Source organism: Oxyura jamaicensis, chromosome 1 (genome assembly GCF_011077185.1).
Source record: "Oxyura jamaicensis isolate SHBP4307 breed ruddy duck chromosome 1, BPBGC_Ojam_1.0, whole genome shotgun sequence".
Lineage (NCBI taxonomy): Eukaryota > Metazoa > Chordata > Aves > Anseriformes > Anatidae > Oxyura > Oxyura jamaicensis.
In genome coordinates this window covers 182,290,694-182,317,624 of record NC_048893.1, presented here as the reverse complement: position 1 = coordinate 182,317,624, position 26,931 = coordinate 182,290,694, and the positions used below count along the sequence as shown (strand labels likewise).

General features: G+C 39.6%; 1 protein-coding gene across 2 annotated transcripts; it reads right to left on the bottom strand.

The window, feature by feature from the left end:
* Positions 1-2,512: 2,512 nt before the first annotated feature.
* HSPH1 (heat shock protein family H (Hsp110) member 1) lies at positions 2,513-26,931 on the bottom strand. 2 transcript variants are annotated; one of them, XM_035324954.1, is made up of 18 exons: positions 26,665-26,931; positions 26,376-26,433; positions 23,141-23,281; positions 21,314-21,436; positions 19,087-19,186; positions 15,747-15,880; positions 15,055-15,299; positions 13,944-14,172; positions 12,935-13,041; positions 11,427-11,560; positions 9,035-9,240; positions 8,120-8,251; positions 7,234-7,371; positions 6,685-6,810; positions 5,441-5,548; positions 5,220-5,339; positions 3,914-4,075; positions 2,513-3,376 (listed from the first exon to the last, which is right to left on the bottom strand). In XM_035324954.1, the coding sequence occupies exons 1-18, from the start codon at positions 26,769-26,771 to the stop codon at positions 3,176-3,178; spliced, it is 2,571 nt and encodes an 856-aa protein (XP_035180845.1). In that variant the 5' UTR covers positions 26,772-26,931; the 3' UTR covers positions 2,513-3,175. The 2 variants fall into 2 exon arrangements, with proteins under 2 accessions (XP_035180845.1, XP_035180854.1); XM_035324963.1 differs by lacking the exon at positions 8,120-8,251.

Here is a 26,931-nt window from a genome sequence, read left to right as displayed (position 1 = left end):
TTGGATCATGTACATCCACAACAAAAGCAAGATCTATTGCACAAATGTGAGAAGCAGCAAATAAAAGGGACATTTCACTGAGGGACAAGACAATCCAGTGTTAAATGCATCGGCCATACTTTAATAATAATCTATACGCTGTTAGTCCATAAAGATGTGCTAGATCAAGCAGAAGTTTGAGTGGATATACAGTAAATAAAAAGAATAAGATTTTTTGTCCTTAACCTTCTGTGCATCTAAGTTCTTAGTGGCATAGAATACTTAATCCATGCATCATTTCAAAATTTTTGTTCCATCGAGTTTTTGAAAAAACAATGGAAAAGCAAAATATAGCATATCTGGTAAATCTCATGTATTTTGCATAACTTTGAATCACATGAAATCCAGAATTACAGGAAGATCCAATTTCAGGCAATTCATGTGGTATGAGCTTATAAGCTTCATTGTAAAGACAGAGTTAATTCACAAGTCTTATGTTGACAAGATAATGGAAATTGAGGCATATTTATACTCTGAACTAGGGTTAATAATGACCCCGTTAGGCAGTAAGTGCTCTGTTTTCCATTTATGTCCTTTAAGATTTTTAGAGGAGATTTGACCTCCTTGCATACATCACACACACTTATAGAAAAAAAAAGGTGACTGTATTTCTTACACTTTTCTATGATCTTTGAAAGAAGTCCAAAGAATCCAGAACACAGCTTGAGAAAACCACTAATACATTGAATACTGATGGATGTTCTCCTTATTACTAATGCTGCAAGAGCAAAAAAGAGTTGCAGATTTTGTAGGGAATTTAGGAGACGAGCTTTGGAAGTAAATGACTTAGCTCACACTATCCAGGATACTCCATCAAACGGCTTTCAAAACCTTTTTGTAGAGCAATTAAGTTTTCTTCCTTTAGAAGAAAAAAAAAAAAGGCTCAGACCTTTGTGCAGTAATTAATCAGCAGCAGGGTAAGAGGCCAGTAAATCACCATGCCAATAAGATTAACCTGACCAGCTATCTATTCCTTGCACTGCAGAGCATTGCTTCAGAATACTGCAGCACAAAGGAAGAAAACTGCCACCCTGAACATCCTCACCTCCCTGTTACTGATGCTGAGATGAAAAAGGAAACAAACAAGTGGCTTTCATGTGTCTGGTAAAAGATAAATTAGAAAGCAAGAAATTCATTGAATTAGGGGGAGGGGAGAAGAGGAAAAATTGAATCACTGGTTTCTGCCTTCATTTTTTCACCTCAGACTAAAGCCTAAGCACTCTAAGTATTTAAATAAGCCACTTAATCATTAGGGACCAACCATTTACCACACTATTAGCTGCTGTGTAAGTGTTCCAGAAACCTGTGAAAACAGACTCGTCTGTTCTCAGTACAGACTTCTTTTATGAAAGTTCATTAGAGGAAAAATAGAGCAGTACCTTCTCTCAAGGTAACTGAAGACATAATTCATCGCACCGGGGCCAGCAAGGCTTCTTTCTGTAGATCCAGGACTAGATGTTCTGGCAAAATCCTACTTAAAATAAAATGTCCCCACAAAGCCTTTCTCTCAGCAGGCTGTTTCCCACTACGGCATCCTACTGATTTTGCAATGTAAGTTCTAGTGTCTGTTACACTGCCAGAGCAATACTTTCCATTTCAGCAAGTAATAAACTAGCAAGCAGTCGTCTGTTAGCCCTTGATGCTACCATTATACTGGTGTCAAAGTACCCCACCTTCTTCACTCCAAACAGGATTCTGAAGTCTGATGAGACTTCTTGTAGCTTCCGGCATCCAGTGTCACATAATTACACATGGACTCTATGCTCCAATGCATCAGCAGAGAGAACACTTTGGACTTGATGATCCTTACGGGTCCCTTCCAACTCAGGATATTCTATGAACACCTTCTGGAATATGCTTCCAAGAAAAAGAATCCTTCCCTCCTGACTTCAGGTGCCTAACGCTATACCGTAGTTTGATGGCTCTCTCAGAACACAAATGATCTTTTTCAGCATCCTCTGCTACACATACCTAAAAACTAAGCTCCTTCAGACAGATTTTAGAGGAATTATTTATTTTTATAATTGCTACCAAGGTCTAACCAGAGCCATTTACTCAGAATGGGATGAAATGATTTTAATTTTTCAGTTTAGCCTGCAACAAAATGCAGTAGAGCCTAGTTTAAGTATTTAGCCATTTTTAGCATCTTATTCTGAACTGCAGATTCTTGTCTCTAAGGTACAGGATTCTGTACACTCATAACTTAATGCTTTCAACTCACTGCACAACTCTAAGAATCACAATCATTTAGGTTGGAAAGACTTTCAAAGATCATCAAGCCCCACAGTCAAGCTGACCTCCTGAGTCCCATGACTAAACTATGTCCCTTCTATCTTCTATACTAAATGTTGAGGTTTTTTTTTTTTTTGACTCTTGTGGAAGAACAAAACAGCCTTGTTTATCTGTTGCCAACAGTGGGAAGGTCAATACTTACATCAGAAGGACCAAAACCAGAAATAAACAAGACAGGATATACCAGTAAAATGAACTTTATTTTAAAGCTCATTAAAAGGCTTCACAATAACACTAACAGAATTAGCATTTCCTTCATTTTATATACCCCACATGAAAAATGTATTGTTTAGCAAGAGACGAAACGTAAGCGTTTCTGCATGCTACTAACACATTTCACCATCTTATTGTCTGATAAATGCTTTGGACTGCAATAACCAAAAGCCTTAGAACAGAAGAATTTATTCTGGAAAGTCCTTATGAACGGGACAGACACTGGCTTTTTATTGACTTACCCAATCAGATGTCCAGATGAAAGAAAACTACCTTGGCATCTACAAATGCCTACGAAGGTTTCGATTACAACCTTTTGAAGGAGCAGTATATTTCAGAGCAAGGGCTTCTTTTCATCTTTAGTGATGCAAATGGTTAAATACTGCACAGAAGCTTAGTATGAACTCACAATTCCACAGGAATCTGAAAGTTACCAAGGCAATTTTCCTTTTAGGATAGTCATGACCAACACTATTACTATTCTTTCCTCCCATAACACAACATATTCCAGACAAGTTAAGAAAAAATATAAATAGTTCCCAAAACAATGCATTCCCACCCCCCCAATCACATACGACAGCAAAAATATCCTCTGTCATGGGATGAAATAACTTGCTGCAAGTGCTGTGGTTTAGTCCAAGTCCATGCTAACAGTGCTTTGATCACTTGGATGACATTCGCCATTTTGTTGAGGCATTTCTGAATTTTTGTCGTCTTCTCCCATGTCTTCAGTTTTATAATCGCTCCGTTCATTTAATGGGTTCTCCTCCTTAGGAGAGTCAACTTTTGGTTTTGGTTGGGTCACAATAGGCTCACAGACATTGTTCAACTCCTGAAAGAGTGAGGGGAAAAAAAAGGTGGTCAAAATATGCATTAAGGACACATCAGCTTCACTAGTGTGAAGAATCTTGTGCCTAAAATGCTATTTTAAGCTTGCTTATTTGTTTCCAAGTCCAAACTGACAAGTACATATTGTACCCTGAAATATCAGATTTGCTTTTCAAAGTTCCGTGGGCAAAGTTCTTCACTTAACATTTTCAATGTCACGTGATTTTCTTTCTTGGTTTTGCCTTTTTTTAAGAGAAGATTTTGTACCTTTCAACCGTTCTGAAAAACAATTTGAGATTTAAGATGACTGAAAGACACGTAAAATGTCAATACCTCCACAGAATTAACAGTATAGCACAGTTCCTCTGCTTTCTACTGAATCTCGTTTTGTCCATACTTCTAACCACCCTTTAAGAATACTGGAGCAGTAAGGTGAAATAAGAAAGGAAGGGGTGGAGGGAAGAGGCAAGAATCAGTCTAGCTTTTTATGCTATCCTATCTTTAGTAACAGCCTCTAAAGTTAGTTTCTTATGGTACTTACTTGTAGCTTTGCCTTAATTTCACTTGAACGCACAGCTGGATCCTGATCTAAGCTCTTCTTAGCCTGTGCACTCACAGCATTGTTCATCCACTCTACCACTTCGCTAACACACTTCTCTACTTTCATCATTTCCATTTCATCAATATGGATGTATTTTTCATCCTGCACAGATACACATTTTGTATTAGTTAATAATGTCAAGTTTAGTGGCATCAAGTTATAAGAATATCCCAGTTATTTACAGATCATTATCTTCATTGATTTTCATTACCCCCCAAAAACAAAAACAATAATTAGCAACAAGTTAGATATGTTACAGCAAGAGAGAAGAAATACAGACAAAAATAAAGTTTCTCGTTTGAGTATTAGACAAAGGAAAGTTAGTTCACAGAGGGAATACATACTTCCAAAGAAGTCACACAATAAAATAACATGTTCTTAACACTTCTTGCTAAGTACACCCTCCTCTCCCTCTTGAGAATCTTACACAGGCCCCCAGCAGTTAAGAACATGCCATTCGGCTGTATGTAGAAATGGTTACAATCAGAGTTGCTCAACTTTGAGCCCCAGAAACAGTCACACAATTAACTGATATCAGGAGAAAGACCTATTCTGCATCATCACCCACGATTTTGGCTGGGAATTTGATGGATTTGATGTACTTAAATGGATTTGATGTACTTAAATGTACTATATTCGGTAATATTAATTTCAAGACTGTAAAACTACTGAATCATTTCACTAAATGCTAAATTTGCAATTATAGCTGTGAATACAGAATTATTTGTTGCAAATCTCAGTTACTTTGGGTGTTGTGGACTGCCCCATTAAAACCCAAGGACGAAACTTTCAAAGGCAGTGGCAAAAGAAATCTTCATATAGCAGTGGCAAAAGTAGTAAGTACATAAACATGCTAGGTGTTTTAGTTTCTCCTACGCAGCTTTTAGATTAATGCTTCTCAGCACAGTGCCATACCCATTATTGTTTCCAAAACAATGTAAAGAAGACCACAACTCTAAAGTAGTCAAATTAGCCTTTAAAAGGTCAAAGTCAGAACACAGTCTAATCCCCCTTCCTCTTTTAAGGAATGTACTTTTTGGCCCGAAAACATCCAGAAGTATCAAGCAACTGAAAATGACGCACCGTATGAGGTTTTGTTGAGCACTAGGAAACATTTGTGGTGTTAAATTTGTGACCTACATAACCATAGACTGCGGCTAATCTGAGAGAATTTGAAACTTCTGCCAGCTGGTGGGCCTCAATGAAACCCAACGTGGTAAAAGAAAAGTACTTTGAGGCCACATACCTTATTCCTGAATTCCCCAGCTATTGTGGCATAATACTGGAGCCTGTGTCCCAGTTCTTCTAACACCTTCGGTCGTTCTTCTGCTTCTTGATAGCGCATTTCAATTGGAGTACCTAATTTCTAGAAAAAGCAATTCCCATGCATTACATATTTCATTAACATTGTTTCCTGTGACATTTTGGAAACTTTGCCTTTTGCTTTGGGCATAGTAACAGACCTACCTTTAAATCCTCTAGTTTGTCTACATACACCTGCTTAGCTTCATCCTCGCCCTCTTCATACAGCCAGCCTTCTGTCTCTGTTAGGAGCGCAGAGAAGCCTTGAAGATCCTATGTGTCAATAAAAATCAACACATCAAACACCAAAATATGCACCAATTGACTATGCTTGTCTTGTAGTGACAGGACATTGGTAAACGTAACCATTAATTACTGGCCTCCTACATGAACATTGCATTTCTTTTGTCTAATTAAGTCCAATAAACCACACCAGCTTCTGAACTGAGAAACACACACCTGCAGCATCTACAGCCACTTTCGTTGGGCTAGGCCAATGCCTGGGCTGTGGTTTTAATTCATGGTTTTGGCTATGAATACAACACAGCTTCCCTTTCTAGTCAACAACTTTACTTGGAAGCAAAATAAGTTTTGTTGCAAAGGGAGTGGAGTTGTCAGGGATATATACGCCAACCATATCCTGGGGTGCATCAAGCACGGCATCACTAGTAGGGCAGGTGAAGTGATCGTCCTGCTCTACTCTGCGCTAGTGCAGCCTCACCTCGAGTACTGTGTGCAGTTCTGGGCACCACAGTACAAAAAGGACATTCAACTGTTGGAGAGTGTCCAGAGGAGGGTGACAAAGATGGTGAAGGGCCTGGAGGGGATGATGTATGAAGAGCGGCTGAGGTCACTGAGCCTGTTCAGCCTAGAGAAGGAAGCTGATGGGGGACCTCATCGCCGTCTACAACTTCCTTGCGAGGGGGAGTGGAGGCGGGTGACCTGTTCTCCATAAACACCAGTGATAGGACCTGCGGGAACGGGGTGAAGCTGAGGCAGGGGAAGTTCAGACTAGGTATCAGGAGGAGATTTTTCACTGAGAGGGTGGTTGTGCACTGGAACAGGCTCCCCAGTGAAGTAGTCACTGCACCAAGCCTGTCTGAATTTAAGAAACGTTTGGACTGTGCACTAAGTCACATGGTCTAAACTTTTGGGTAGACCTGCGTGGTGCAAGGAGTTGGACTTGATGATCCTTATGGGTCCCTTCCAACTCGGAATATTCTATGATTCTATGATATGCGCTATTTGCTAAGCCTGGCCTTAATTTTGTATCAGCCCCAGCCATTATTCAATGGAATTAATATTTCCAGCTATTTCCATGATAGGTAGATGAGAAAGCTTGACAAAGGAATACAAAATAGATATTTACTGTAAATATTTACAGAGAAGCTGCTGAAACTATAACTTACCTTTTCACAAACAAACTTCTCATATGGTCCAGACAATTTGTCCCTGAACTCATACACATATTCCTCCACTGCATTCTTTGCATCATTTCTTTCTTTTTCCAGCTTGTCTTGCATAATCATCTTACCCTGTGTAATCACAGAAAAAAAAAAGGAATTAAAAAATACCTATATTCCAACACCTTTCTAACAAGCATGTCTGGCGTAAAACACCAAAATCTGCGCAGACCTTAGCTCACATTAACTCCTGGAATTCTCATAACTACAAAGTAGACTCACCTGAAGAAATTGAATGTCCTTTTCTAGGTTACAATAGCTTGAACCAAACTGTGATTTCATTCCATGTACCAGTGCTCTGATACTATTGTTATAAACAACACTCCAATATTTTAAGATTTCTCAGTTGTGTTAAAGTTGGACAGTTATTAGCTCACTGTAAATTAGCTGAATTTACACTCCACAGTTGCAGTAAAAGATCAGATGTTGCCTTGAAGAGCAGACAAATGGTTAAGAGCTGCAAACAAGAAAGCAGTCTAAGCCACACTAACTCACCTCTGTTTCAATATACATATTGAGGAGATCTTTTCCTAACTGCCAAACCAAGTTAGCTTCAATAGGCAGTTCCACATTCTTCACCTTTATCTTGGGCTTTTTAGCTTCTGGAGGCTGATCACCTTTCTTTTCATTTGTCTGAGTTGGAGAGAAGAAAAATAAGATAATATTCCTGACTTCCTTCTGATGAATTAACACGATGATAGAAACATTCACAGGGAAGAACATGCAGAGATTTTCTGTTTTCTTTTAGAACCTTCAAAATACATTTGCAAGGCACTTTCCCTTCAGGCAGCCCACCTCTCATCCTAGCCTGTTTCCAGTCTATTTCACAGCAAGTACTGAACAACAGCAAGGACATTTCCCAGATCTATCATCTAATTGCAGGTTTTCCAGCAGTACCCCTATATAGCTTAGCACTTCGCTACTGGTGCTGACAGTGGCAAGATTTTAATCCAAAACGTTTTTCATCTTACACAGATGAAAGGAAACCACTAGCAATATCATGCAGGCACATGTTTTTCACATCGATTATCTCCCCTTTGGTTTATGAGTTCCTAATTCCAGCTTCTCTCAGCAGACCTAGTAAGTTGGCCTCTTAACAGCTGTTAAATTGAAGTGTCTGCACCTCAAATTAGCTATAGAACACTGCATAAAGACAGGGAAGTGGTAGAGAGGGACTTACTTCTTGCAGGATTTCTTTTGCAAACTCTTTACGAAAAATCATCACAAGATATACAGATTATTTTTCATAGTTAATAAAAGGTTTAAAAGTGAAAAAAGGTTTTGAGTACCAAGTTCCTTACTTTTTTTCCTGGAATATTACAATTTTAAATGCCACCATTATACAGTATAACATTTTTAACAGAGTTAAAGGGTCACTCACTTTCTTGACATCTGGGATTTTGTTTTCTTCAGAGGGAGGTTCTGATGAAGGGGGAGACTGTGACGTTTGCTGACCATCAGTTTGTACCTGGGACTGTGTTCCAGCCTCACTGTTCTCTTGCTGGCTATTTTTCTGAAATGAAAGCCCAGGCACAAAGGATGTAGAAGGCATGTGCACTTGAATTTAATAAAAGTTATAGGGCACCACTTCTGATGCACATACTATACCAAGTGCCCTACAAAACATTCTGTGCACACGCAGACACACGCTTTAACTGAGATACAGACTACGTATAAGATCAGAAGGACCTGGTGAAAATGCTACCTACCAGAGCCAGTCTGGCAGTACAATACTTGCGTGTGTGCATTCTACCACTTTCTTTTAAAAAAAGTGGCTTTTAATTTATTGAGTCATAGCTTAAGGTTTTTTCCCCCCTCAGAAAAATATTAAAACATCAAGTCCACCACATTATTCCCCACTGTTCCCCTTCCCTTGAATGCTGTAGGAAATGGTCCAATTTTCCCTTCCACAAGAAGTTCTAAAACTTCACTAATACGGAGGATTACACACAAATCCTTTTGACACAGAGAGCATGGATGACTAACAACCCAAACCAAGTTTTCCTATCTGGAACACTCCGATAACTATGTCAGCTGTAAGCACCCCACCCTCAAGCAACCCTGCTTCCTTCCATTTGGCATTTTCCCTGAAAAGTGAATTTAAAATCCACATAGTTTTCAAGATGGCAGTAATTTTCTCCTTTTCTTATAAATACATTTTTTCTAACAGCTATGCACATCTCAAAATTAGCCTCATTTTGCATCCTTCGATGTTTTTTTCTCTTCCCAAGTGTGTACCAGCAGAACACACTTCCATCACTTAAGGACATTCACACACAAGAAAGGGTCAACTCACATCATTTGAATTTTCAGCAGGCCTCTGGTCCTGGGTTTCCACTTCAGTCTCAACACCAACATCTTCACTATCTTCACTTTTAACTGGTTCTACCATGGATGCAGTGGACACACTGAAAATGCCATGAGTATTGACGCGGACTTTCACTTTGACTTTAGACTTCTCTCCATCTTTCTGGGCTGCCACATTCTGGATCACATACCTACCTAGAAATCAAAAGAATCAGAATTCACACAGTGGAACAAAATAGGCAACATTACAGAGCTAGAAAAATACTTCCTTCTTTCACCCAAGAGACTTTAAATATTTGACCACAACACTAATACCTGTGCTAATCGCATGGTCCTCAAATGAAATGAGTTCTATGAAATACAAAAAGCACATTATTGTTCCATCAGTTTTACCTTACAAATAAAGAGGCATAACATTTATTTTCATCACTTAGGGTAGGTTCTCCTGTCACTAGTTATATAGAAATATGGAATACAAAAAGTAAAAGCTTGCTCCCCTTGCCTGCGTTATCTGCGATGCTATAACGGGATGAACAAGAGCTATAAGGATTTAATCTAATGCCAATGTAGTGATATGTCTTTTGTAGGTCAACATAACAACAGTATTTCTAGAAGTATAATAAAAATTAAAAAAGCACTTTTAGCTTTTCATCCGTATAGGTCTGTCATTATCTTTTACTTTAGGGAAAATGTGAAATTGTTTTGTAGCTCCTGCATCATTTGAAATTTTGAACTAAGAAGCAGGCAGCTAGCTTAATAATATACAAAAATCAAGAACTGATACTCAAAAGAACACTTCTTTTTCCTGCCTATTACACGTACACCACAAAAACAGTGACCTGGAGATGATGTTGTACTGCTGTCCTCACTGGCTGGACACACACATGCACCATTTCCTCATCAGCAGATCTGATCCTTACGCATATGAGCTTTTATCAGCTTACTTTACAGACCAAAGAATGTAATCCCCTCTCTTGTAAATCCATTAATGCTGCAGTTGTGACCTGTCCTCTTTTGGTAGTCTCATCAGAGCTACTGACTCCCCCATTAGGGCTACTAACTCTGTTCTGAGCAAAATTAATTGGTGAATAAGATGAAACCAATCTGATTTTCAAAATCCATGCTCAGTTACAATACAGCAGTTAAAAATCTCATTTGTTAAATCCATATAAGTTGAAATCCCACCGTTGGTCTTCACAGGGAATAGCTAACATGAAAGGAAGTCTGTCATTTCTGTAACTACAAAATATTGAACTAGCTCCTAAGACATGGTGTTTGAACTTTGTGACTCTCAGTCAAGCAACCAGAGCATTTGGTTCCGTGTAGGGAAAGTAACTGATTTTTCCTGCTGGGAAAGTTATAGGTGACTTTGTAGTGCATTAGGTAGTAAGTGAAGTATTGGTAAATCAGACTGATGTTTCTGCCCGGTGCATTCTCCCAACTACATCAAGATTTATGAAGTTTATCTTTAGCACTAAGATTCTGGTGAATCTGTAAGTCTATTGTTAACAAACTTAACAGATACGTTATGAAATACCTAACCAATCAATAGCTCAGGGGTAAATAAGACAAAAAATTATTTTCTTGAGTTTTGTCATTGTTTCTACCAGCCTGAAATACTGAAGTCTAAGAAAAGTAACCACTGAACTTTCTAACAAAACCAAGCAATTACTCAACAATTAAAAACTTCTACCTTATTTTTAACATGCAAAAATGCAACATCCAATTGCATGCTTAAAAAACTCTAGAGCAAGCATTTAATTGGCCTATCTTTACCAAAGCAATATTTTTCTAACTGCATTATAAACTCCTCATACCCATCAACGTTGTAATTTGTCAAAAAGGATCAAAGACTGCTCACGTTACCAATACAATTCAAATCAACTTAGACTTGCAGTTCCTACTGTTTAGCACTCAGTAAGTTTTAAGCAAAGCAGACTTATGCCACACCCAGAAAGAACAGAAAGAATACAGCATCCAGTAACAAGATATATTCTGTAGTTCCACTGCTCCTGTGTAACACACGGCTTAAGTTCTCAATGTATAGGAGATATTTTTCAAGTGTTCCTAGATTGCTTTGGCAGAAAAGATAAACACCACAAAGTTGTCTTGCAATTCTCTCTCATTCTAGCCACGGACATTCTTTTATACTTCCCCTTCATTTCATCATAGGAAGGAGGCAACTTTTGAAGCCAGACAAAATCCAGATTTGGTTACCCATGGAACAGGACAGTCAACTGAGTCCTCAAGAGACCAAAACCTAACTATATACATCATACAGCTTTACTGCAACACAACACACTGCTATTACAGAGCTGATTTAAGACCAACATTGATATCAAACAATGTAAGACAGCAACAGTTCCAAGACAGTTACTTACCAATTTTTGTCTCTGGATATGGGACTCCATTAGGATCAGAATAAAATGCTTCTAGCTCAAATGGACCTTTCCTGTAGAAGGTAAGAACTTTGGAGAAAGGTGCTGCATGATTTCTGCTGAACACTTCATGAACCCTATGATTAGGAGAAAAAAAAACACTTTTAGCATGATCTTTGAGCTGACAGACTTCGATTAAGCATCAGAACTCTTTGTAAAAACACCACTATGCTTTGACACATTTACCCTTATTGAACAACACCAAGATACTCCGCTACTGTACTGCAAGGAAAATACAAAAATACCATTGTGTACTGTAATCAGAAAGTATCCTGTTCTACTAATTTTGAGTCTCAGAAGCAAGTAAGTTTAGATGTTTTAGATGTAGGTGGCTGTTTAGCAGCAGTCCTACAAAATTAGTTTCCTCCAAAGACATTCTGAGTTTGGAATAGCATAACTTAAACCATAATTTGCACTGTTCCTCACTTAAGTCTCAAAAGGCTAATTATAGTCCCATTAATTCCTTACTCACGCAGCTTCTATGGCTCATTTGATAACACTGACACCACATTATTATTCATTCCCTGATATGACAGAAAGACAACCATCTTTATTTTATGTTCTTCTTCTAGGTTGTCTGCCATTATGCCTTCCTGAATTCTGATTTCCAAACATTTAAATCTCCTAACTATAAAAGGATCTCATCTAACAACTTAAGTGTGAGAAAACAAGAGCTCCACCTAGGATGTGAATCCAGAGTTTACTCTCAGAAGCCTGTGACAGAAGAAGCGCTAAGTTCTGTGTCTCCACAAGAAATACAAAAGAGAAAGCTGAGTTACAGAGAACTTGAAGGAAAAAAGAAGGAAAAAAAAGCAAAAAAGAATATGAACAGCTACTCTAGCACTTTATTCTCCCCAAAAGTTAACCTCAGAACTTTCAATATCTTAGACAGCAAGAACAATTTCCCACAGGCATAGCACAGTTAATAACACAGGTCAGAGTTTCAGACAATGCAATTGCAAGAAATTGGTCTTATGAAACCACGAGTTAAATTTTTGCTTCTGTTTCTAGCCAGACAAATAGTATCTACTTAAGTTCACAATGTTCATATAGTGCATAAAGTTACTACAGAAACCAGAATCTTGATAGGTATTAGGAACACCTTGGATAAAAAAAGCCATGAAAATGGTATCAGTATACAACAGTTTTTCGTAGTTTGTTTTATATTTCAAAACCTGACAAACAGATATGGGTAACGCGAGAGAGAATGCTTATCAGTTCATTCAAGTTATTATTATTTTTTTTAATCTTTAATGTATGAGGATAGCTATGGCTAAAACTTTAACTTGTGCCTTTACAACAGTATCTCCACCATCAACGACCTGTGATATATAACACAACAAGGCTTTCTGCATCAGAATGCCAAGAACCTAGTTTAAATGCAATCGAGAACATTATCCTTTAACTGTGAAGGCCAAAAGCTTCACAGAACTATAGTTTGAGATACCTACCCTTCAGTGTCCTCTGCTTCTGTGTTCCACAACAGAGATATTGGGAATGGTGTAGCATCTGTCACAGAGAATTCTCTCACTTTAAAAGCTGGAGAAAGAATCGCACACTAACAAAAAAAGATATGCATTATATTATGGTTGGTTAACTGCTCTAGATCCGCCCCCAACATCTTAACATCTTTAAACAAGACAAAAAGAACTGTGGTGACTTCACTACAACAGAGCTAGGTGAGTTGCTTCATTTCAATAGTCTGATAAGAGAACACAGATATACAGGTATGTTCATATTTTTGAGTTAGCAATACTTTCTACTTTATTCTTACTGCACCTTGTGAAAAGGGTAGCAGTCTAAAGGAACGGCAGGACTGTCAAGAACAGAAGTGCTGCATTACTTATGTCTAAAATTTTAAAAAAATAGGAGTGTATTTTACAGGTTCTACTTCTTTCCCCACAGACAACTGATTGCTAGTGATGGAAAGCAATCACTTAGATGGGGTAAAGAAACAAATCAGAAAAAGAAGCAAAATAAGAGGAAGACAATGAGTAGTTTGCCTGTAAAATATAGTTCATTGATTAGAATCTATAAAAATAATTTGGAGGTGACAGGGAAAATAGAATATAAGTCAGTTCTGCACTGATGGAAAGCTTGATATCAGAAAATACAGAGCTGCAATGTTTTAGGTTCTACTTAGATAAATCTTGTACACTTTATTGATAAAAATATCTCTCAGCTTGACAGTGACTTTTAAATTCCACTCATTAAAGATTCCTAGGCCCATTCATCTGAAGAGAAGAGCAGGCTGCTTACAGAATACACCCTACATCAGTACTTTAAATAAACTACTGTACCACAGAAGAGTACTCTGAATTCTTGAACAGCATAGTCCCATTAAAAGACTCAGTGAGCAATGTATGCACACTTAACCGTTTCTCACAACTGCTTGGCCACCTCTCCAGGTAGTGCTCTCAGGAAATTTCATCAGTTTCTCAAGTGCTGCCAGTACCGTACCTGCAGAGCACAGCCTCTAGCTATGGCTTCATCCGCATTCAGCGTTGTACTGACATCTTTGCCAAAGAATTTAGCAATCCTCTCTTTGACAGCAGGAATGCGCGTTGCTCCTCCCACAATCTCTACAGCAGTCACATCTTCCACTTTCAGTTGTGTTTGTTCCATTAACGAAAGCAGAGGTATCTCTATCCTTTGCAGCAGGTCAGCACACAATTCTTCAAACTGAGACCTAAGGAAAGAAATGTCAACCACACCATGCCTGTCCCCTTCCTACGACTTTCTGGTATTTGATTTCTGATCAGGTTTATTAACTACACTGCAAAAAGACACAAAAAGCTAAGCCCCTGTGAGCAGGCTGAAGTGACAGCCAGCAACAAGGCAGTACATGAACAGCTGCTTACAGATTTTCCTATGCTGCTATCAATGTAGCTAACACAGTAAGATAAAGGTATTGTTTGGGCAGACACCGTATGTTTGCCTCTAAGCAGAGGTTACAGATAAGAATACAGAAAACTCATATTTCCTTTACAAAGAAAATCTGCTTCCTAAATACTGGAGAAAAACACTCACTTGACAGCAGTTAAAAGACTAGCAGAGACTGCAAATGAAGTTGTGCCTGTGAGTGCATGCAGGAGAGATGCACAGGGAAAGACTATTTACACTCTGGGCATAATCAAGTCACCCCCAGAAGTACCATTTCTGTCCTCCATTTCTCTCCCAATATCCACAGTTCAGTAAGAGCAGAAAAAAAGGAAAGCTTGAATTGTTTCAATCTTAAGAGCAGTATGGGAATTAAGTTACCTAAAATATACTGCAGACCTAAATACATAGCCAACCCCCCCGCCCTGGTTTGCATGCATCACCCATGGTTTTAAGTGTGCCATTTTACAGAAAGAACAAGCTTCTTACGCACATATTATTACACTGAAAACACAGGCTGAAGTGTTGTGCTCAGTTATCAGAGCTTAGTTATTCTAACACTTAAGAACTCCACAGCCATTCAACACTTGCACTTTATTTTAGCACAGTAAGTTCCTTTCAGATATGGAAATAAACACTCAAGAAATGTGGCCACCAAAGCAACAACCTAGCCATCTCCTATAGAGCTCACCTGTTCATTTTTCCAGATACATCAGTATCATTCATGAAGCACTCAATGTTCAGGGGAATGTCTGTGCTATTAGAACTCATCAGTTTCTTCAGCTTCTCACACTCCTGATATAGACGAAGAAGAGCTCGAACTTTTGATTTGGGATCCAGTTTGTACTTTGCTTTTATTTCTGCACAAAAGTAATCTACCAACTTTCCATCAAAGTTCCTTCCACCTAGGAAAGGGTCAAACGCTGTGCCAAGTACCTGGTTTGGAATAACACAATTATTTAGGCTAACACTCAACAGAAATCAAAGAGAACAGCAGTCTTCCAATACCAGAAAGCATTTGTTTCCTAAAAGGTGAGGGGCAAGTCAGCCCATGTTCAGGCTTAAGCATTTATATCAACCATATCTGTAAAAAATGCTTTTCAATTTTACAGGGGAAGTAAACCTCAGTAGGTGACAATCCTAAGTATTCACAATTTTAATCCATCCACTTAGTTTAAGTGGTAGCAGTTACACTGTGTATCTCTCACATGGGTGTATTGAAGAGCAATTTACAGCCTCCATTTAAAGTCATCCTAATGAAGAATACTGATAATATCTTCTCTTTGCACCTTACACGTCTAAATTATTTCAGAATTTTAAAAACAGCTTTATACAGCTGATTCTAGTGTCTTAAAGCCTTTTATCTTCATTTAATCTTACTACCTTTAGTTTACTCTTGTTGAATGCACAGGCTGATACTTGAAATGCAGAATGTCCCATATCAACAAACACAACTATTCGTGACTTCTCTTCAGGTGCTGGAAGGTCTTGTTTATAAATTCCGTAATTCAGAGCCACTGCAAAAAACGTCAGATATTGTCAATATAACCTCTGGTTAATCTCCAATTGAATGCCATCACATCCTTGCGAACATTAACCTACAGAATAAAGACCAGCCAGAAACAAAAAAAAAGACATCCACCTATGCAAGGTCTTTCCTACATGAAAGCTTTATTCGATTAACATGGATATTGTAGGACCCAAGCAGCAGGTCCTTCCTCAGGCACGTGCATGCTCTATCCCTGAACATTTAAGCATGCAAAACTAAGAATCAATGACCCTGGTTGAAGGGTTAATCTCCTTCGAGATGTTTACAAACAGCTCAGTTTTTAGTGTCTCATAGTAATCAAAGACGCAGAGCGTTTTAAGAAGAAAATCCCAATTTTGATTCCAAAAAAATCTCACAGGCACAAAGGTCATGTCTAAGAATGCTATGAATGGTCAGGAGAGGCTGCAAAAGGGAATAATCTCAGTCTACGCAGAGTATCAGGAAGGCACAATTTGTGAAGTGCTGCAAACATGTGGAAGAGAAGCCAGCATGGCATATAAAACAGGGCACTGTAATCAAAGAACAGAACAGTTCTGCTGCAGCATTTTGGATATATAGCAGTGTCACAGCGAGGCAGGAGACTGATGCAGTAATTAAAGAAAAACAAAATCCGAGAGAGTTTCACCTACACAGTTATGTAGGAAAGGCTCAGATTTTGGCATGAGATATAGAAGTGCACATCCTCACATTTTCTAGGATGAAGAAACCCCAAATTGAAGATAATAGGTCAGGCTCCTAGCCAGATTATCAGGCAAGAGAATTAAAACACCAGGGAATGTGTTAAGGTAGGCAGAGAACACATGCTCTGAAGAACAATGTTTTATTATCACATTGACACCTTCTCACATAAGGAGGTGGGATGCTAAGGGAGCCAGGACACCAGCTCCCTTAGTCTGGAGCTACTGGTTTTGATGTGACTACCTGGAACAAGTTCAGCCTCATCTCCCATTGATCAGTGGCTTGAGACTTACAGATTCTGGTGTCTAGTATAAAGTTCCCCTGCACTTGGTACACTCATCCTCATCTGTGCGGATTCTGTGGGGGTCTATAAATCCTACCCCCCCATCAATCCCTCCCACAGCCAGGTCATGAACAACTGTTTAACTAAACCCAAGCTATATTGCATGGAATACATTGAAGTGATATATCCTTGAGATCTAGATTTGATTGAAGTGTGAATGAACAGACCAACATACAATGTTTGTATTTTTTGAGCATGCTGAACAAGTTACCTTTGTTCCCAAATCAAATTTTATAAAAAAAAATCACAGCAGAAATTGCCTCTTTAGAAAAAATACACAAAACTTTTTATTTTCTGCTCTAAGGACCCCACCCCGCATATTATCAAAGACCATAACACTTAAAGTTAAAAAGTGTTGGGACAGTATTCAGTAGCCTTACAAGGTAAGGAAAAGAAATTGAGAAGTGCTATGTGTTACACAACAAAGGAAAGCTACTGGTATTAAGATGAAAGATCTAAATTTTTGTGAATTGTTCATTCCAATGCCAAAGCTTCTAAGGATCCTTACTACAAAGTATACCTGATGTGGGCTCCCCACTTACCCAACTCAAAAATCCATATTACCACATTTTCTAGAGCATCTTTGCTATATAAACAAAGAATTAAGCTAAAACTAGATGACAGGAACAGACACACATGGCTTCTGTAATGATACTGTCAGATTCGCTCTTCATTAGGTGCAAATACATAGCATTCAATGTAAAAATCATACTGACCAAGCACTTGAGTTTATTAGGAATCTTATGTTTTACCAGATATTCATTTGAAAATTATAGAAAAACTTTAAAATACCACTCCAACTTATGTTAAAGTTACTGCTTAAACCCTTAGAATTATCTTCCTTAGGGGAAGAGCAACTGACATCTACCCAGACCTGTGCAAAGCATTTGACAGTGAAATCTTTGTCTCTAAGTGGGAGACATGAATTTGATGGGTGGACCACACAGCAATTAAGGAATTGGCTGGATGGTTGCATTCAAAGAGTTGTGGTCAATGGTTCAATGTCCAGGTAGAGAACAGTGACAAGTGGTGTTCCTCAGGGGGTCAGTACTGGGACCAGCACTGTTTTACATCTTTGTCAGTGACATGGGCAGGGGGATCGAGTGCACCCTCAGCGAGTTTGCTGATGACACCAAGCTGTGTGGTGTGATCAACACACTGAAGGGAAGGGATGTCATCCAGAGGGACTCTGACAGACCCAGGAGGCAGGCCTGTGCATACCTCATGAAGTTCAACAAGGCCAGGTGCCAAGGTCCTACATTTGGGCCAGGGCAATCCCAAGCAAAAATATAGGCTACAGGGAGAATGGATTGAGAGCAGCCCTGAGAAGGACCTGGGGGTGTTGGTTGTAGAAAAGCTCAACATAAGCTGTTACTGTGCGCCTGCAGCCCAGAAAGCCACCTGTATCTTGAGCTGCATCAAAATAAGTATGGCCAGCAGGATGAGGGAGGTGATTCTTCCCCTCTGCTCTTCTGAGACCCCACCTGGAGCTCTGCATTCAGCTCTGGAGTCCTCAGCACAAGAAGAATGCAGAGCTGTTAGAGCAAGTCCAGAGGAGCACCATGAGGCTAATCAAGGGGCTGAAGGAAACAAGTGCTTATTATAACATTTAAAAACATGGAGCAGCGCTCTGTCCCCAAATGCAAACAGGAAATGCAGGAAAACTTTGGATAAGAACACTTGTTTTAAGAAGAGACCAAACAAGCTCTTGGTTGTGCCAGTGTGTTTTGTAGAGTCCTGAACACATTAGCAAGAGGAAATCAATTGCTAATTTTTGTTTTAAAACCACAATTATACTGACAAATACTTTGGAAGTTAAAATGTTAACCATCAATGAATTTATTTTAAGAGTGCCTAGAACCCACAACTATGTATTGTAGTTTTTTTTCCAGAAAATGCAGACACTAAATTGACAAGTAGCCCAGGCACATGCAGCAATTCCTAAGTATATACTCAGGGACATCGCTAAAGCTTCATCTCTTTTACTCCTTCACACAAACATTAAGATGGAAGATGCAAAAATGCAGAGAAACAAGTGTTTAGAATGTTTGTTTTATGTCTGATTTTTAAAGCCAGCCCTGTTTCCTAGAGTAACTATATTCACCTGCTACCATAGGTACAATTTGAAGAAACCACTGTTTTACCATACTTACCAGCTGTCATGTCATTCATTAGTCTAAGACAGTTTAATCCAACAATCTGGGCTGCATCCAGAACAGACCTCCTTTCAGCATCTGTGAAGAATGATGGAACCTGAAGAAAGCAGGTGAGAAAAGAGAAGTTCGTAATACCAAAAAATGAGACACTTTATTTGAAAGTATTCATAAAAATCGTATCTACTCTTCATCTTCAAGAATGGGGCTCACTGCAAATTTTTAAATGTAACTAGTTTGCTGAACCAAGACTTTAAGTACTCTACTCAGTCAAGCTGAGATGAAATGAAATAAGCATCCGATATTTTACATGAGCATACATTAGCAAGAAGCAATTGAATTATTCATATACAAATACTAGGGACTTTAAGCACTGGTGCAAAATATAAAACAAGGTGTTATGGAGATAGAGACAGAAAAACTTGCCAGAATTAAATGTATTGCTGTCCAAGTGTAGTGGGTTTACGTGGAAAGGTTTTGGCAGCAGGGAGCTATACGGGTGGCTTCTGTGAGAAGGATCTAGAAGCTGCCCCATGTTTGCTAAGGGCCCCACTGCTGACCAGAGCTGAGCCAATAAGTGATGTTGTTTGCGCCTCTGTGAGAGCAGATTTAAGACAGGGAAAAAAAACACTGCGCCACACAGCAGCTGGGAGAGTGAGAGGAGTGAGGAATAGCCTTGCAGGCGCCAAGGTCAGTGAAGGAGGGGGAGAGGTGCTCCAGGCGCCGGAGCAGAAGTCCCCTGCGGCCTGTGGTGAGGACCATGGTGAAGCAGGATGTCCCCCTGCAGCCCATGGAGTACCACGGTGGAGCAGGATTCCACGCTGCAGCCCATGGAGGAGACCACGGTGGAGCAGGTGGACCTGCACCGATGGAGACTGCGGCCTGTGGAAGACCCCTGCCAGAGCAGATTTCCGGGCCGGACCTGCAGCCCGTGGAGAGGAGACCAGGCAGGAGCAGGTAACCTGGCAGGAGCTGCTGCCTGTGGGGGATCCAGGCTGGAGCAGTTTGCTCCTGAGTGATGGACCCCATGGTACGGACCCATATCTGGAGCAGTTCTTGAAGAGCTGCTGCCTGTGGGAAGCCCACACCAGATCAGTTCAGCAAGGACTGCATCCTGTGGGAGGGACCCCACAGCACAGGGGATAAGAGTGACCAAATAGGAGTGGCAGAGAAGAAGCACTATAGACTGACCATAACGCCCATTGCCCCGCACCACTCAGGGGGAGAGGGTGGAAGAGGGTGGATGGGGTGGAAGGTGCTTTTGGTTTCTTTCCTTTCTCACTTCTCTAGCTTGTTAGTAATAAGCAATAAATCTTACTGTCTCCCTATGCTGAGTCTGTTTTGCCCGTCATGATAATTACTGTGCAATCTCCTCATCCTTTTCTCAACCCTTGAGCCCTTTTCATCATATTTTCTCCCTGCACCTCTTTGAGGAGGGGGAGCAAGAGAGCAGCTGTAGTGGAGCTTGGCTGCCCACCCGAGTAAAACCACCACACCAAGAAAGCAGAAGAAAATGCAGTACAGCATGACAGATGTCAAGAAGTGATACAAAGAAACTGCTTTGGCCAAAATGACTTTGGACAAGTGGTAAGATTCTGAAGGAGAACATTGATCATTTGCTACAGATCTCTCTCATCAGCGTTTGACAGTGACCTGTGATGTCCTCAGAGACTGAAACTATCATTAGAGGACATTAACTTCTCAGGTATCAAGTAGACGAACTCCTCTCAACAGACTCAAGTACTTGTAGATGCAACAGGAGACAGACTTGTTCAGTCAGTGAACACAAGCAGATGGCATTTTATACTTCAGAATGGAATGACTGTTCTTGGTCTGAGATAGTTTTCTTGTACAGTCATAAACAGAAAAAATGAAGTTAATTAATTTCAGCTGCCAGAGGCTAAACTTTGATAAACAACGGTATCTTTACTGAGTATGCTTAGTCATAGAATGAAGTTGCAAAAGGGTAAACACCTGGATCAGGGGCATTCTTTGTCCCAAAATTCACACATCCACCAAAGGAATGAGTTCATGAACTGGCTCAGGGACTGGAATATGGAAGTAGCCCTGGGACTTCTCTAAGTCAGAAGCCCTAAAGCTAGTTAGGATTAAGCCTTTTGGAAGTGCTTATCTGGAGTTCTCTTTCAGTATACATGAATAGAAACAAAGTGTCCTCAGTAGCTGAAGTTGAAAAGACGTAATGTTCCTGTGCACTACAATTACTTACAGAAATAACACAGTCTGTTACTGGCTTTTTCAGGTTACTCTCTGCAGTCTCCTTTAATTTAGTCAGCAACATAGCTGAAATCTGCTCCACACTGAAGATATGCTCCTCATCCATGTACATGACCTGAATAGAAGAAATAGGGAAAGTAATACCATAGTTTCAATAGGAAGAAAAATTACTTCTTTGCTAGACTAATAATTTTAACCTTGACATGCTTAATTAGTTCATTGTAGAACTGTAATTTACAATTTACCAGTTAAGTGTCTGCAGAAGACAATTCAATTTTTGGATTTAAAGCACTGAAAACAGTATCAATGTTATAGATGAAATGACTAGGAGGTTATAGTGATTTTAGAAGTGATTGAGTCTAGAGCACAAATAAGACTAGGTCACATGTTATGCCAAACAGTAAAAAAAATTAATTTTTTAACTGCTGCCAACTACAGAAGTCCCAGACTACCTGCTCTTTCCTCCTGACATTTGTCTGCTCAAGACTTGTGGAACCTCTAAAAGAGCTGCTCAACAGTTCACATAAACCAACTAAAAATTTAACATGAAGCTCAGCAAAGTAAGGGAACAGTACAAAAATATTCTTGAATCAGTCTTCTGGGTAATAATGCCAATGATCAAGTGAGGGAACATGTTACAATTGATTCTTGAAAGCAGTACTTGCCTTTCATCCATATCATTCTAAGGGGGAAAAAAAGCATTTCACTTCTAGCAAAGAAACATCTCAGCTTCCCCCATCTAACCAAGTATGACATACTGAATCAATTCTTAAATCTTATTTTTGTACCATTAGAATGAAGCCCACAAAAATTGAAAAAAAAAAACTACTGATTTGTTCTGCAAAGACTGAGAAAAGAAATACCAAGCAGCACTGTTCCCTTACTACACTAAACTTTCACTTACATAAAAGACTCCTACATGCAATTAAAGGAAAACATTAATTTGTCTGCAATCCATGTTAACATCACAATTCACCATCAGTATAAGAAAAGTTACCTTCCCTTTTTGAGAAGCAACACAATCCTCCCAGACAGTTTTTTCTAAAGCATAATCTCTTATGCAATCTATCCATTACCAAGGCCTGATCTATGCTGAAGTTTTGAGGCATTAGTTCAAGGTATGGAGAAAAGCAGCAAATAAAACACATAGCATGAAGTAAGCTAGGGTCTTCATTAGTGAAGCAGCATTATATGTGAAGTTACAAGGCTTTGTTATGAGTATTTTTGTACACTTCTGTAAATGAATCCGATGTTGATGGCACCTACCCTAGGAAAAGCTGACATTCTATCAGTGAACTTGTAGTATAAGCAAGACTCAGACCCAGACTGAGTTGTACAAGCTGGCCAGTTACAATTCAAGTAACTTACAGGATACCAGATAGTCCTCTAAAGGCAATCACTCACTTTTAACTATTCTAAATCAAGTTTCACACTACTTTATAATATGTAACCATGTAATTAGACTGTAACAATGCATTCCACACAGGAGTGACAGAAAGGTTAATACTTGAAAGTAAAGCCATACAACCTTGTAATTATCTTAGCAGTACCTCTGCTGTAATGTTTGAGCTGGATGTACAATTTGCCAACAGGGAAGCTCGTATTTCAGCAATTACTTGCAAATGAATCTTAATTTGATACTTAACATGCACTACTTAAAGATGAAGCTGGCTATTCATACAAGAGCTTCTCTTCAAGAGAAAGGTTAAAGAAAACCTTTAAGGTAATGAAAGGAAGCTTACATTTCAACACCTAGTCAGCAAAATACAAATTTTTCCATGTAGATATAAAACCAAGAAGAATTATACAGCAAGCATACCTTTACTCCAACTCCACCATTCTTCATAGGAACTAAATCATAACTCAACTTTTCTTTTTCCTTTTGAACAAAAGAATCATTAAATGCACGGCCATGGAACCTCTTGAAGTTCGATACTGTGTTATGGGCATGAGTGATTTGCTGCAAGGAAATATAGGACATTTAGAAATCTTATTCTTCACCAACCTGCGACATTCAATGCTGCTCTATATGCCCCCCAGCATCAGTCATGTTTTAAGAAACCTTTACTTACCACATCAGTTTCTATAGCACCTGTAATTACCATCTCGTACTTCATACTAGCTCATTACTACAAAAAAATGCCCCAGAGGGCTACACACTTACAGACCATGACATATAATGTACTATAAGTATTATAAAAGTATCTTTAAAACCTCAAAGCAATCAGGCAACCAATAGCATGATTTTATAGTGCCTATTCTTCAGTCATCTGCTTTAGATGCAGTTTAAGTAAATGAAGAGAGCAAGTTTCCCAAGTATGTGCCATGTCTGTGAACTGGTACTCCAATCCCAGCCACCTCACCTCCAGCTACTCACTTGAATTGCCGCTATATTAAGCACACACAACTGTTTGTTCCATTATTCACTTCAAGCCAATCAGTCTCAGTCATTTTGCTACTTTCTTTTTTCCTTCAGCTGTTCTTATACCAGGTGAGCTCACTGTTCACATTCACCTAGCAGTCCCTTAAATTCTTGCACCAGACCATAAAAGGACACGGTTCAGAGACACAGAAGCATGAGACACTGTTTTGGTACCAATGTCAGTTTAAAGTACACACTGAACTACAGCATGAGCTGCCCACAGAACCAACTGACCAAGAGAAAGTCTTTATCAGGAATACAATGCAGAACAGAAAGCAGACAGCTAGACTGTCCTAAGAGATACAGCACATATCTTGAAGTAGAATGAATCCTGTTCTTTTGGAGTGAAACTAAAAGCATGTTCTTCTCTAGAATAGCCTTAGGCAGGCACAAACAGACTGCATAGTAATAAGTCAAATGATGAACAACCCAAGGAAGACCTCTAGCTTTCACTATCCTCAAAGAAAAGTACCAATTAAAAAAATATATCCATCATGGAATCAAAGAATTCAAGCTGTATCTTATACTAGAGAGCTATAAAACTATGACAATTCTCCAACAGAGCAGCTCCCTGACACAGAATCCAGCCTCATCTGTACTATTAAAGACCAACCTTCAAAAAGCTGTGGGTGGGGAGAAAGATGTCACACCCAAGTTTCCTACTGCAGATTGTCCCTGCTTTATTCTAATCACCCAACAGTACTCAACAGTTAGGAAGAACACTGTTAGTACAGGCTGAAATCATGCCAGAAACTATCCCACTACTGTAATGCAATAGAACATTTAAGTTCCTGTGTCCAAGACCATTTCCTGGCATGGCTTCATTTATTTGTATAGCCATAACTTCAGCGTACTTGAATGCTACGTAATTCATAGCTGTATTGTTGAAGAACATGGAAGCAAAAATAATTGTTATGTAGTGGGCAGAGAAGCACAAGCACTCTGATGGCTTTTACAGCCTAATTTAGAATTACGCTCACAGCCTTTTCCAAGCGAACAATCTTAAGATATTTTTAGAGTAATTGTATGCCATTAGATCTGTAGCATGTTTCAGTATCTTCCTGCTTAGTCACAATTAAGAGAATTATGGTCTGTTAACTAAGATACTGCTCTCATCTGCAGTGCTATCAGGCTTATTTAGGACAAAAACAGTTCTCAGAAAATACAAACCAACAGCAGCTCCTCAAGCATTAAAGAGATCACCTCTGAGTGTTATAAGCTCTCTCATGTAGTCATATTGTTGAAGTCACTAGTAAAGAAGTTTTAAGATTTTTATTTACAATAGGAAACAACAAAACAAAAGGGACCATCTTATTCCTTGATTTACGTAGCTAATACACTCTAGGACATAACCCTCAGCTGCTCATGTGAAGGAATTCCCACATTTACAGAAAAAACAATATACCTGACAGACTGAACACTTACAGCAAGAAAAATAGATGTTCACCAAGCACAAAAACAATACATGAATATACACTAAAGGTTAGTCTGAAGTCAACTGAACTTACAGGCATTCATCACTGGGAGTACATTCCTTTAAATGCAGTTTTAGAGAATCTACTTCACTTTCAGCTGTTAGCCTACTTCAAGTCTTCAGCTGCACTTAACAGAACAGTGAAACACTCTCAAGAGCATCTACGTAAGATATACATCACTTGCTGTTTTGAATAACAACTTGTTTTTATATGTAGGTGAATTGTTAATTTCTAATCTGAATCAGTAGAGTCACAGTCAAATATGCAAAGGTAATGCTAAAATTAAGTTTCTCTTAAGAAAAAAACATACTTACATATTCACTGTATTATTCCGAACATTAACGTGTAACTAAAAGGGCTTGCATACATGTGAACATGTAAGCCATCCACATTTCACTAGCCATTCAAAATTAGGAAGTGAGATATTACACTGGAAAAAAAGTCTCCTTTAGTGGTCTCTCCATGGAAACCCACTGCAGTCCCACTACAGGAGAGATTTGCACAGGCCAGCAGAGGCTGCAAGCTCAGTCTCTACCAGCAGTAGTTATGCAACAAGCCTCCAATACAGTGCTTGACAATACCTGAGGATTTATTTAACCACTACATTTAATTATTCTAAGTCGCAATGGAATTCAGCACTCCCTTTAACAGTAAAATATTAATTTAATGAAGAAAACATTCGGTATTTTTTTTCAAATCCTATTCGGAGAAGCTTAACCAATAAAACTTAATGTTTTATACTTTCAAAAAAACACACAAGCATTTACCTTTCAGTGAAAGGTAAGGCATTTGGGACCTTAGGCAATACTTTGTTTCATATAATTTTAAGAAGCTCTATGCAACAATTCAAAAGTTCTACCCTAAATGCCAGGAAAACAGTACATACAGGCATTAAGAACAGAAACATGACACTTAAGTCGTCAGAAAAGAGTGTGTTCAATTGGAAAATATACTATTAATGAAAGAGAAGACAGTAAAGTTTTAGCAGAGCCATCCTGCATTTCTCTGAAGGAAGCACAGCACAGAGCACAGGATTTGACATTGAAAATTAAGTTACTTGAATTTAACTACCAGGCAGGGACTCTTTTTACACCCAGTACTACTTGAGCAGCTTGCCGCGGCTGTTTTATAGTTACGAATGCCTGGAAAGGACCTACCTGGTTTTTAGCCGAGACGCCGATAGCTCTGTTTTTGGACCCGAAGGAAACCACGGAGCTGCAAAGAACAAGAAGCTACTTAACTCGGCACCCGGACCTGCTGGGGTGGCTTTTAAATTACCAGGATTTCGGTGAGCATTTATTAAACCAGGGGAGGGAAAGCGGGGGGGAGCTGCCCCGCTCGAAACACAGGCTGCTCACGGCACCCCCTGGAAGCTTCCAGCATCTTCCAGCCGTGAGGGGGGCCCCACGCTGCGCCCCCTCCCCGCGCCCCCCACCCTCTACTCACGGCGTGCAGCGGTCGCTGAACTCGTTGGCCACCGTCTCGATGCCGCCGGCCCGCGCCACAGCGATGTAGCAGCTCTGGAAGCCCAGATCGAAGCCCACCACGGCCATGGCCAAGGCGCCGCGGCGGGGTGAGGGCCGCAGTGGCGGTGTCGGCGCTGCGCGGGTGCGGAGGGGGGCGGGCGGGCGGCGGCGCCGCTTTAAATACGACAACGGGGCGAAGTTTCCAGAAGCTGCGGCGGCCGCTCGCCGGCTCCACGTGCGGCTTCCG